This window comes from Penicillium waksmanii, assembly GCF_028829765.1.
Source record: "Penicillium waksmanii strain IBT 27052 chromosome Unknown utg000005l:1.0-5232799.0:1.0-5237142.0, whole genome shotgun sequence".
Taxonomy (NCBI): Eukaryota; Fungi; Ascomycota; class Eurotiomycetes; order Eurotiales; family Aspergillaceae; genus Penicillium; species Penicillium waksmanii.
Window position 1 is genome coordinate 663,958 of NW_026643252.1, and position 14,480 is coordinate 678,437.

Below are 14,480 nucleotides of genomic sequence, written 5' to 3' on the forward strand. Positions count from 1 at the left end.
ACTACTCTTTATTATAACCGTTGCTATCGTACTTACGCTATCTATAATATAATAAAGGATACTAAGCTTTTTTTAGCTTGGTGGCTTCAAACTGGCTATAGAAGGTTAAATAAGATACGCTAGGATACTGGGCAAAACTCTAGCTCTTGGCAGGGGTTTTAATAAGTTGCAGAAGCAGATTTAGATAAACCAAAGATACTCTGTCAATTATATCACAGTATCCTAAAGCATCCTAAATATAGCGGTGGTTTGTCTATAATGGCCTGTCATTATAATGGCCTAAGTTATAAGACTGCCTGTAAGCAGAATACTATTAAGAAGTTTGCAAAACCGGTATACTATCCTATCTGTTATTATAATAACTATCTCTGGTTTACTAATCTAAATATATTTTATAGGTTGCCAACTATACTACTCAAATTACCCTCGCTTTATAGAACGCTAGTTAATTATGTTTTATCGCTTAATCCTGTCTCCTGTTTCAGCTACTTACCTATCCTAACTTTATTAAGTTAATCCAAATAGCTCAACAGATGTCTTTAAGACTTTTAGTTCTAAGCCCTAAGGCAGCAAAGCATAAGCTTAGCCTTACAGTAATACAGCGCCAGAATAAGATACTAGGGTTACTTCCAAAGGAAAATAAGCTTTTAATTACCCTTAACTGCTGGACCTCGCTATTTTAATAAGCGTTTATGGTAATTACTGCTTATTTTATTAATACTGATTAAAACTATCAGGAGCTCTTACTTAGCTTTGAGCCTCTTTTAGGTAAATATTCAGGCCCTAACCTTATAAAGGTTCTTATTATAGTCCTTCAGAAGCATCAGCTAGCAGACCGGGTCTTAACAGTCACTACTGACAACGTATCTAATAATAAAACATTAATATAAAGTCTTTATAACTCTGAAGAGCTAGAGCCTTTTTGTAAGCAGATACAAATTATCCGGATTCTATATCTTATATATATAATCCAACTTATATTGAATCAGCTTCTTGGTCGTATAAAGGCATTACCAAAAAATAATATAACTGAGTACTAGTCTAATAAGAAGGACTATACTATCTGTATAAACCAGAGGAAAAGGGAGATTACTTATATACTTAAGAAAGTAAGTATCTATCCTTCTCTTATAATATAGGAAGGCTAGATAATAATATACTATATTATATTTCTAGGTTTACAGTCTTATAATCTTTATTAATACTAGCCTATAACGTTGTAAGAGCTTTCTAGAACTCTAACCTGACCAACAAAAGATTCTTCCAATTTAGGATATTAGAATACGCTGGAACTCAACATTTCTTATGCTTCGCTGAGCAAAACGTCTTTGCCTTTTTTTTGATTAATTTTATCTAGAGAAAAATAGGCTATACCTTATACTTAATCAAGAACAATAGCACTAAGTGGATTATCTTCTCTGGATTACAGATCTATTCTTTAAATATACAATAGCTCTCTCTAGAACAAAGGATATTACTATCTATCTGGTTTTTACTATTTACAACCAGCTTTTTGATTATCTTAAGAAATCTATTCTTTGATTAAGGAAGAAAAGAGTTCCCTGAAAAAGATTAATACTTACTGCTCTTGAGGCTATACAGAAAAAGCTTGATAAATACTATACTCAGACTTATGATTCTTATAGTGATCTTTTTACTATTATAACTATCCTTTATCCTTAGAAGAAGTTAAGATTCTTTACTACCCAGGAATGGGTATAAAGAAAGAATAATCCTTTACCCTGGGAAAAAAAGATATTGCCAATGTCTACAGAAATATTTTAAGACTTACAAAGCTCGCTAAGTTGATAATTAAACTGATAATCTATATAATTATAGCTCTAATTATAGAAGCTTTGATAATATTAAGTATTTGGTTAAAAGCTCTATAGTAGGGGATATACAAGAAAATAATCAGGATAAAATTAGTCGGTATCTTAACTTAGGTCTGTCTCTAATAATTTAATATTATATAAACTATTACTAACTAGCTCTAGGAACATAAAAATTAAAGAGTATTCTTAGTTACTGGAAGGATTATAAACAAGAATATCCTTTACTTATATATCTTGTAAAGGACTTTCTTGCTGCTTCTGTAACTAGTGTAGGAGTTAAGCGTTTATTTAACTTAGCTTATAATATATATTATTATCAACGTAGCTTACTAAGTCCTACTATAATCCAGGATCTTATGATGCTGAATTATACCTCTGAGTTTGAGACTAAAACTGTAGATTTGAATATCTAGGAAGTATATCTCTTATAGCAGAAGATAGAGGTAGAGCGAGAGGAAAGAAGAGTACAGGGGGAGAAGGATAAGCTGGAGCCTATTAGTGATAATAAGGAAGAGGATATAGGTCAGAATAAAAGAGCCCTAGTAGTAGCTTCAGTAAGCCAGTTACTAGGTATACAGGGGACAACCTTATATAAACCTAAGCCAGAGGAAGATAAGTATTTAGACTTAGTTTTACTTTCTCTACCAGAAACCCAGCTTTGAGTATTAAGCAGAAACCGCAAACGGGCAAGATGTAATGATGATATATTTATGCAGTACTAGATAGAAAAAATTTAAATTTTTTAGAAATATATAGAAGATAAACCATATCTGTAATTATTATAGAATAATTCTGTTTGAATATACGTATTAAATATAAATCTTAGCTTAAATTATTACAGTATAATACCTAATAAAAAATAAAAAATTATGTACTGTTAAATTATCTAGTGTTTGTCTTGTTTGAAGGCCCGCGGGCCGGGCCGGCCTGCCTGCGGGCCTTAGTTTTAGGCCCGAGCCTACAGGCCGGGCTTCCTTAGCGGCCTGCAGCCCGTGAACTAGCGGCCCGTGGGCCTACTTTTAGGCCCGCGGCCCGGCCTGCGGGCTGTACGGGCCGCTAAAATCAGGCCCGGGCCTAGCCCGGGCCCAGAAGCCCGCGGGCTTTGGCAAGGTCTATACAGGGAGCTTATCAGACTGATCTACTTAGTGCCCTATCTGGTATACTCTTTAAAGTTACTTAATAAGACCTGAGTCTGTATAAGGCTTTGTATAGCAACAGAACGGTTGTAAGTCGATACTTAAGGCTTTATTAGTGTTTACTCTTAAGAGGCTAAATTTAGCCTCCTCAGTATAAATTATTATTCTACTATATAACAAAAGTAAGTTCTACCAACTGACCAACCACTAATAGTACAACCAGCTAGCAAATATATAATATATTAATCGCCCTATTAATATAAAACTATAAAGTTTAATTATTATATTATTGACTAGCAGTAATAGAGAAAAGGTACTAGCTCCTATACTGCTATAGATATAGACCTAGCAGGAGGATAACTAGAAAGACTAACAAGAAGCCAAGGTAAATACCTTAGAAAGATATATCAAGAACCTCACTGATTAGCTTAATATATTTAGTCAGGAATATAATTATAATATAAATAAGATATATAAGTCTATTTAATAGACTAACGTATAGCTTAGCATACTATTGCCTATAGTACTAAAGTTGCTAAAGGCAGAGAACTTTAATAGAACCTGCTCTAAGTTATAAGGTTTCCTTATATAAATAAATATATACCTTAACGTTAATAAATATAGGCTGAATACTGAAGTAAGTAAAGTTATCTTTATATTAACCTACCTTTAAGGATAAGTATAGGATTAGCTCGAACTATACGTCTAGGAATACTATAAGAAAGATAAGATAGAATAGTTAACTACCGTATATAATATCTTTTCTAGCTACCTTAAGTTTAGAAAGTACCTAGAGAAGACGTTTAGTAATATTGATATAAAAAAGACAGCTAAACAAAAGCTAAAGTAACTTTGCTAAACAACCTTGGCATCAGTATATACGGCTAAATTTATACAGTAAGTAGCTATCCTTAGATAGGATAACTATATATTAATCCTATACTATAATAAAGGACTTAAATTATATATTAAAGATAAGATTATAAGGGTCAGAGACTTTAACACTATAGATAAACTTATTAACTTTACAGTTCGAATTAATAACTAATTCTATAACCGACTTATACAGAAAAAGAAGGTAGAGAGATAGAGATAAGGTACTAGATGTCTAACTTATTACTAATTCTAACCCTAATAATAACAGTAATAATAACCTAACCAGAACAGTAATCCGTACGGTCTATAACCAATAGAGCTTAATATAGTAAGACTCCCAGACAAAGAACAGAAGTACTAGAAGAATAACAGACTCTGTTTTAACTATAGTAAGCCAGGCTATATATTAAGAAATTATTACAGTAAAAGAGATAACAAAAAGCTACAGTAGTTATATATAACTCAGGAGTAAGGGATATACAATACCACCAGAGTAGAAAAAATACAGCAACTCTGTACAACTCAGGAAGAAATATAGAACAAGACAGAGGATATCCTAAGAATATTGTTATAAGACAAACTAAGATATAAGATAAATATCCTAAGAGAGGCCATAATATAGGACGGTAAGCACTATAGGACAAAACCTAAGGAAGACATAACAGAAAATATACTGACTCAGAAGAAAAAGTAGGTCAGAAAGAGTATAATCCAACAGCCTAGCCAGAACTAGATAATAAGCTAGCTAGTGATAAATAAACAAACTAAGTAGGCGGTAGAATAGCTACTACTATATACTAATAAATAAAAAACAGAGCTAGAACCTAAAGTATAGGAGCTTAAGGTAATAAGAAAAGCTAGTTAGGCTATAGTTAACTTACAGCTTAAAGAGTATAATAAACAGAAACAGTATCTATAGATTGACCTAGATACAGTCAAAAGTCAAGGGTAGACCTAGTATACCTAGGAACCTATTAACTCCTAGGAACTTATAGACCAACCCTAGGAGCAGGGTATATAGGACCTAGGAGCTATAAATAGACTCCTAGGAACACTAAAGATCCTAGAAACTCTACCCTAGCTCCCGGGAACGCCCTATAAATTCCTAGGAATATCTTAAACGTCCCTAAGATATAAAGAACTTCTAGAAACAGTTAAGGAGCTCCTATAATATTAGACAACCTTACCTAGGGAAGTAGTACAGGAAATCCTAGAGACCCTACTAGAGGGATACTAGATAAGCTACTAAGAGGAGCAGGAACTATAATAAGTCTATAAAACTGGTGGTATAGCCCTAGAGGATCCTTATAGGATCCTTTTTGATAAATCAGATAATAACAAAACAATACTGTACGTTATTAGTACAGAAGGAACATACCTGTGCTATAAGGAAAATTATACCTGTATCAGATATATACAATACCTAGATTATAACCTAAGAGCTATAATTAGATACTACAACTACAACTGTAGAACGTATATATAAGGTAAACTAGACTATAGGGGAATTAAACCTAAGCCGCTATAGTAATTATAATACCTAGAGTAGAGATAACAACTTATAGCAACAGTATAGGGGAAATATATAAAGGCAGAAGCACTAATTACCTTCTATAGAGGAAATAAGATCAGTATATAAGTTATAATTAACTTAGGAGCTATAGGAAACTTTATAGATTTAAGCTTTACTTTAACCAGTAGAGTACTGACTATTAGGAAGGCTTATACTACTTCTCTTATCAGACTTAACGGGGAAAAGCTAAGTAAAGAGATTATATACTATACTAAATAGATTAATATAATTATTAGTAACTATCTTAAACCTATATACTTTAATATTACAGGGTTAGGAGAGTATAATATAGTACTTAGTATTCTATAGCTACGTCAGTATAGCCTAAGAATTAATTAGCAAATAGACAAGATCTACTTTAACTACTGTAAATATAAACAAACAGAGACCAGATAGACTAGAAGAGAACTACTAAATATTAAAGAGTCTAGCCCTAGGACAGCAGATACCTATTATAACCTATATAAGAATAAACCTAAACAGAGTTAGTAGCCCAGAGGCAGGGTATTAGGTAGAATTATAGATATAGACGTCCTTATAATAACAGAACAGTATCTGGATATATTAGATAATAAACTATAAGACTATATTATAATTTACTATAAATTATAATAAGCCCTCTATACAATAGAGAAAGAAATACAGATACCTAAAGACTACTAAGAGTACTAGGATATATTTAAGGTATCAGTAGATAGTATACTCCTAGAGCACGGTCTATTTAACTATAAGATTAGGATTAAGGAAGACAAGGAACTAACCTTCAGACTAATCTACTAGCTATTACTGCTAGAATCAGAAACCCTAAAGGGATATATTAAAGAGAACCTTAGGAAAGGATATATCCAGAAATTATTATTATCAGCTAGATATCTAATTATCTTTATAGACAAAAAGGACAGAAGCCTTTAACTTTATATAGACTATCAGTATTTAAATAAGATTACTATCAAAGATTAATATCTGTTGCTACTTATCTAGGAGATATAAGATTATATTCAGGGAAGTATATACTTTACTAAATATAATATTACTAACGTATATAACTGTCTTAGGATTAAAGCAGATAATAAATAGAAAACAGCGTTTAGAATAAAGTATAGATATTTTAAGTATATAGTTATACTGTTCAGACTTATAAATATACCTATAGTATTTTAATATTTTATCTTCAGTATACTAGAAAAATATCTTAATATCTTTATAATAGCCTATCTTAACAATATCCTAGTATTTTCTAAGACTATAGAAGATTATATCTAGTATAATAAGAAAGTACTACAGAAGCTTAGAGAAGCTAAAGTTATACTCAAACTTAAGAAGTATAAATTCTACGTTAAGAAAACAGATTTCCTAGAATATATAATTAGTAATAAAGGATTTAGTATATAAGAAGACAAAATCAGGAGTATTCTAGATTAGCTAATACCCAAAAATATAAAAGAAGTTTAACAGTTTCTGGGGTTATATAACTACTACTGACGTTTAATTAATAGGTTTAGAAAAGTTACGGTAGACCTTAATAAACTAACGAAAAAAGATTAGAAGTAGGTCTAGGACGATTAATCAGAAAATTTGTTTAATATCCTTAAGAGGTTGTTTGTTAAATAAATAATCCTTATACTAGTAGATCTAACGAAACTATATACAGTAGAAACCAATATATCAGACTATATACTTAGAGTATAACTTACCTAACCAGAGGATAATAGGAAACCCTAACCAGTTATATTCTGGTCTAGGAAAATAATACCTACAGAAATTAACTATAATATTTATAATAAAGAACTACTAGCTATAGTATCAGTGCTTAAAATCTAGAGAGTATACCTAGAAAAAGTAAGCTACTAAGTTTTTGTAAAATTAGATTATAAGAACCTTATATTCTTTACTAGTATAAAAGAATTAACCAGACGATAAGTATAATAGACAGAAACCTTAGTAAGATATAATTATAGGATTAAATATTACCTAGGTATAGCTAACAGCCAGGCAGATATACTTAGCAGAAGACCTAACTATACAATAGGGGTTAAGAAAGCTATTCTGGCTATACTTAAGGAAGATAGAGACGGCTATCTAGTATATAATCACCAGATCTTAGCTGCTACTAGCAAAATTAAGAATAATAATTAGATAGAAAGACTAAAGAGCAGTCTTATTAATAATCTAATTATATAGAAAGAAATAGATAGGGAATATATCAGGAATAATAATAGGTTAATCTATATCTACAGATTAATCTATATTCTATAATAACTTTAAGACAAAGTAATACAACGATATTATAATAACCTAGTATACAGTTATATAGGAGAAGAAAAAATAATAGAACTCCTTTTGAGGAACTACTATATCCTAAGTATACATAAGAAAGTAATAAGATATATCAAATAATATAATACCTATTAGTAAAATAAACTATTATAATATACCTTATATAGTAAGTTATAGAACTTAGAAGTACTAATATAACTATAGGAATAGATTATGCTTAACTTTATTACTAAACTACCTAAATTAGATAGATATAATATAATTATAGTAGTAGTAGACTGATTAATAAAATATTTATATATAATACTAACAACAGAAACTATTAATATAAATACTATAGTATTCCTATTGTTTAGATATATATTCACTAACTATAGAATACCACAGAAAATAACATTAGACAGAGATAAACTCTTTATAAGTAAAATATAGTAATTATTTATAGATATTATAGGTATTAAGTATAGACTCTCTACTATCTACTATCCTTAAATAAATAGCCAGACAGAGAAAATAAATTAAACTCTAGAATAGTTCCTAAGGTACTATATAAACTACCAGTAAGATAACTAAGTAGGACTATTACTACTAGTATAATTTATATATAATAACAGTATATATATAACTACTAAAGAAACACTATTCTTTATAAATTATAGGTATAATCCCTTAATTATTAGTAAAGTAATCAGAAAGAAAACAGAAGCAGAGTTATCGAGACTATTAGCTTTAGAACTTAAGTAACTATATCTTTAGTTGGCTAGAGATATTAAGTTTTTTAACCTATAAATAAAGTACTACTATAATAAATCCTGCCAGAGGGGACTAGACTTTAAAAAGAAGGAGAAAATATACCTCCTATATTAGAATATTAAAACTAAGCAACTAAGCTTAAAGCTTAACTATCTAAAACTAAGACCTTTTAAAATTAAAGAAAAAACAGGATTAATTAATTATTAATTAAAACTATCAGACAGTATATAATATATATATATAATATTTTATATTTCGTTACTCAAAACTATACTAGAAAATACTAAACTTACTATAAATATAGAAATTAAGGAAGAGACCGAAAATAAATATAAAGTTAAAAATATTCTAGATATAAAATATATCAACAGAAAACCCTACTACTTAGTAAAATAGAAGGGATATAATACCTTAGAAAATATATAGGAACCTACCGAGAACCTAACAGACTGCTGCCAGCTAGTTTAATAGTTCTACTAGAGGACTAGCTAAAGGTACTATTAAGGAAAGAGATATCTAGGATAGCCTAGAAAGTATCTAGTATCTAGTCTATTAATACTACTATTCTCGTTAGACTTAAGTCTAATATAGCGGCTAATTAATAAATCTCTTGCTGCTTAGCCAAATAGTTAAACTCAGAAAGCTTAGTAAAAGAAGGAGGATTATTTTCGTTAAGATAATCTGTTACTACTGAGTTATAATCTAATATCTGACCACTATAATCCTTAAGAAATTATTAATATTTTTATAGGTAAAGGATTTTTACTATCGCTTTATTTATCTTTTAGGAATATTAAAGAAATTATTTTTGGGCCTCTATAAGATCGGCCAAAACCTTTTGCTCTTTCTGCTGTAAATTATCCTACTCCTTATCAGTATAGAAGCTCTGTTTATATACCTAGCCTTATTGGGTATAGGTAGAATACTTCTTACTATTTATATAAGGACTTATAATATAATACTTACTATAAATAAGGCAATAATTATAAGGGGATAATATAGGGTAACCAGACTGTTTGATTCTAAGGGTAAAACGATTATTGTCAGTATACTTATTATATTTTGGTTTTTAGATAGTAGGCTTAGGTATATTAAACTATAACAGAGAAAATTAAAAATTAAAGGGACCGATACCTACCTAAGGGGGGTAAGCAGTTATAAGGGATTCTTAAAGATAAAAACCAAAGAGAGAGGGAGATAATATTATAGACTATACAATATAAGAGACCATAATCTACAGATAGGCTACCAAAAGCTAACCGTTCCTAGAAAAAGAATATAGAACCGGATTATATAACTAACGGCCAGAATCAGCCTCTGATTTACTGTATCAAATAATACTATACTAAACTATAAAACGGCTAGTATAATGTAAGAATAAGCGTTCTTTCTACCGTTACTAATCTTATACTAGAAGTATAAATACCCGGTAAGACTATATAACCTTAGGGTATACTAGTAGGTATACCAATAGGTAGATAGAAGGGTTGATTCTGGTATACTACTAGGTATACTCTCTAATATACTATACTACAGAGGATTAGGTATATAGGGACGTTTGTCTATACATATATATTTAGTTCTCTGTAATTAATCAATCTAAGTTACTATAATATACTTTTCAGATTACTCTTCTAGTTTTATATAAGTAACAAACCTATATAAGTACAGGGAGCTTATCAGACTGACCTACTTAGTGTCCTATCTGGTATACCCTTTGAAGTTACTTAATAAGACCCGAGTCTGTATAAGGCTTTGTACAGCAATAGTACGGTTATAAGTCAATACTTAAGGCTTTATTAGTATTTGTTCTTAAGAGGCTAAATTCAGCCCCCTTAGCGTAAATTATTATTCTACTCTATAACGAAAGTAAGTTCTACTAACTGATCAACTACTAATAGTATAACTAGCTAGTAAGTATATAATATATTAATCGCCCTGTCAATACAAAACTATAAAGTTTAATTATTATATTATTGACTAATAGCAACAGAGGAAAGGCACCAGCTTCTGTGCCGCTATAGATATAGACCCGGCAGGAGGATAACTAGGAAGACTAACAAGAAGCCAAGGTAAACGCCTTAGAAAGATATATTAAGAATCTTACTGATTACCTTAATACGTTCGGTCAGGGATATAATTATAATATAAACGAGATATATAAGTCTATTTAACAGACTAACGTATAGCTTAGTGTACTATCGCCTATAGTACTAAAGTTGCTAAAGGTAGAGAACTTTAATAGAACCTGCTCTAAGTTGTAAGGTTTCCTTATATAAATAAATATATACCTTAACGTTAATAAATATAGGCTGAATACTGAAGTAAGCAAAGTTATCTTTATATTAACCTACCTTTAAGGATAAGTATAGGATTAGCTCGAACCATACGTCTAGAAATACTATAAGAAAGATAAGACAGAATAGTCGACTACTGTATATAATATCTTTTCTAGCTATCTTAAGTTTAGGGAGTACCTAGAGAAGATATTTAGCGATATTAATATAAAAAAGATAGCTGAACAAAAGCTAAAGTAACTTTGCTAAATAACCTCGGCATCAGTATATACGGCTGAGTTTATATAGTAAGCAGCTATCCTTAGATAGGACGACTATACATTAATTCTATACTATAACGAAGGACTTAAATTATATATTAAGGATAAGATTATAAGGGTCAGAGACTTTAATATTATAGACAAACTTATCGACTTTGCGGTTTGAATTAATAACTGATTCTATAACCGACTTATACAGAAGAAGGAGGTAGAGGGATAGAGACAAGGCACCAGACGCCTAACTTATTACCGATTCTAACCCTAACGACAACAGTAATAATAACCTAACCAGAACAGTAATCTGTATAGTCTATAACCAATAGAGCTTAATACAGCAAGACTTTTAGATAAAGAACAGAAGCACCAGAAGGACAATAGACTCTGTTTTAACTATAGTAAGCTGGGCCATATATTAAGAAATTATTATAGCAAAAGAGATAACAAAAAGCTATAGTAGTTGTATACAACTTAGGAGCAAGGGATATATAATACTACTAGAGTAGAAAAAATATAGCGACTCTGTATAACTCAGGAAGAAATACAGGATAAGACAGAGGACGTCCTAAGAATATTGTTATAAGACAAACCAAGATATAAGATAAGTATCCTAAGAGAGGCTATAATACAGGACGGTAAGTACTATAGGACGAAATCTAAGGAAGACATAACAGGAAGCATACTGACTCAGAAGAAAAAGTAGGTTAGAAAGAGTATAATCTAACAGCCTAGCCAGAACTAGATAATAAGCTGGCCAGCAATAAATAAACAAACTAAGTAGATAGCAGAATAGCTACTACTATATACTAATAAACAAAAAACAGAGCCAGAACCTAAAGTACAGAAGCTTAAGGCAATAAGAGAAGCTAGCTAGGCTATAGTTAACTTATAGCTCAAAGAGTATAACAGACAGGAACAGTATCTATAGATTAACCTGGATATAGTCAAAAGTTAAGGGTAGACCCAGTACGCCTAGGAACCTATTAACTCCTAGGAACTTACGGACCGACCCTAGAAGCAGGGTATATAGGACCCAGGAGCTATAAATAGATTCCTAGGAATACTAGAGATCCTAGAAACTCTACCCTAGCTCTCCAGAACACTCTATAAGTTCCTAGGAATACCTTAAACGTCCCTGAAATATAAAGAACTTCTAGAAACAGTTAAGGAGCTCCTACGACGTTGGATAACCTTACCTAAGAAAGAAATATAGGAAATCCTAGAGATCCTACCAGAGAGATACTGGATAAGCTACTAAGAGGAGCAAGAACTACAATAAGTCTATAAAACTGGTGGTATAGCCCTAGGAGACCCTTACAGGATCCTTTTTGATAAATCAGACGATAATAAAATAACACCGTACGTTATTAGTACAGAAGGAATATACCTATGCTATAGGGAAAATTATACCTGTATTGGATACGTATAATACCCAGATTATAACCTAAGAGCTATAATTAGATACTATAACTATAACTATAGAATATATATATAAGGCAAACTAAACTATAGGGGAATCAAACCTAAGCTGCCGCAGTAATTATAATACCCAGAGTAGAGATAATAACTTACAGCAACAGTATAGGGAAAATATATAAAGGCAGAAGCACTAATTACCTTCTACAGAGGAAATAAGATCAGTATACGAGTTATAATTAACTTAGGAGCTATAGGAAACTTTATAGATTCGAGCTTTACTTTAACCAGTAGAGTGCTGACTATCAGAAAGGCTTACGCTACTCCTCTTATCAGACTTAACGGGGAAAAGCTAAGTAAAAGGATTATATACTATACTAAATAGATCAATATAATTATCGGTAACTATCTCAAACCTATATACTTTAATATTATAGGGTTAGGAGGGTATAATATAGTATTTAGTATTCTATAGCTACGTTAGTATAGCCTAAGAATTAATTAGCGAATAGACAAGATCTACTTTAACTACTATAAATATAAATAAACAGAGACTAGATAGACTAGAAGAGAACTACCGAGTATTAAAGGGCCTAGCCCTAGGACGGTAGGTACCTATTACGATCTGTATAAGGACAAACCTAAACAGAGTCAGCGGCCCAGAGGCAGGGTATTAGATAGAATTATAGATATAGACGTCCTTATAATAATAGAACAGTATCTGGATATATCAGATAACGAACTATAAGACTATATTATAATTTACTATAAATTACGATAAGCCCTCTGTATAATAGAGAAAGAAATACAGATACCTAAGGACTACTAAGAGTACTAGGATATATTTAAGGTACTAGCAGATAGTATACTCCCAGAGCACGGTCTATTTAACTATAAGATTAGGATTAAGGAAGATAAGGAACTGACCTTCAGACCAATCTACTAGCTATTACTACTAGAATCAGAAACCCTAAAGGGATATATTAAAGAGAACCTTAGGAAGAGATATATCTAGAAATTATTATTATTAGCTAGATATCTAATTATCTTTATAGATAAGAAAGACAGAAGCCTTCGACTTTATATAGACTATCAGTATTTAAATAAGATTACTATTAAAGATTAATACCTGTTGCTACTTATCCAGGAAATATAAGATCGTATTTAGAGAAGTATATACTTTACTAAATATAATATTACCAACGTATATAACCGCCTTAGGATTAAGGCAGGCAATAAAAAGAAAACAGTGTTTAGAATAAAGTACGGGTATTTTGAGTATATAGTTATACTGTTCAGACTTATAAATATACCTATAGTATTCTAATGTTTTATCTTTAGTATATTAGAGGAATACCTCAATATCTTTATAATAGTATATCTTGACGATATCTTAGTATTCTCTAAGACTATAGAAGAATATATTAAGTATAATAAGAAAGTACTATAGAAGCTCAGAGAAGCAAAAGTTATACTTAAACTTAAGAAGTATAAATTCTACGTTAAGGAAACAGATTTTCTAGGATATATAATCAGTAATAAAGGATTCAGTATATAAGAAAATAAAATCAGGAGTATTCTGGATTGGCTAATACCTAAAAACATAAAAGAAGTTTAACAGTTTCTGGGGTTATATAACTACTATCAGTATTTAATTAATAGGTTCGGAAAAGTTGTGGTAAACCTTAATAAACTAATAAAGAAAGATCAGAAGTAGGTCTGGGATAACTAATCAGAAAATTTGTTTAATACCCTTAAGAACTTATTTATTGAATAAATAATACTTATGCTAGCCGACCTAAATAAACTATATATAGTAGAAACTAATACATCAGACTATATACTCAGAGTATAACTTACCTAACCAGGGGATAATAGGAAACCCTGACCAGTTGTATTCTGGTCCAGAAAAATAATATCTGCGGAAATTAACTATAATATCTACGATAAAGAATTACTAGCTATAGTGTTAGTGCTTAAGGTCTAGAGAGTATACCTAGAAGGAGTAAGTTACTAAGTTCTTGTAAAATCAGATTATAAGAACCTTATATTCTTTACTA

General features: G+C 30.7%; 1 protein-coding gene across 1 annotated transcript; it reads left to right on the plus strand.

Moving 5' to 3' along the window:
• Positions 1–258: 258 nt before the first annotated feature.
• Positions 259–2,504, plus strand: N7481_005161 (uncharacterized protein; the record flags this gene model as incomplete). The annotated part of the gene is made up of 8 exons (XM_057264380.1): positions 259–333; positions 486–593; positions 738–863; positions 1,041–1,109; positions 1,235–1,324; positions 2,015–2,230; positions 2,267–2,389; positions 2,484–2,504. 8 exons carry the CDS (start codon positions 259–261, stop codon positions 2,502–2,504), a joined length of 828 nt encoding a protein of 275 aa, XP_057122100.1.
• Between the last annotated feature and the right edge of the window lie 11,976 nt (positions 2,505–14,480).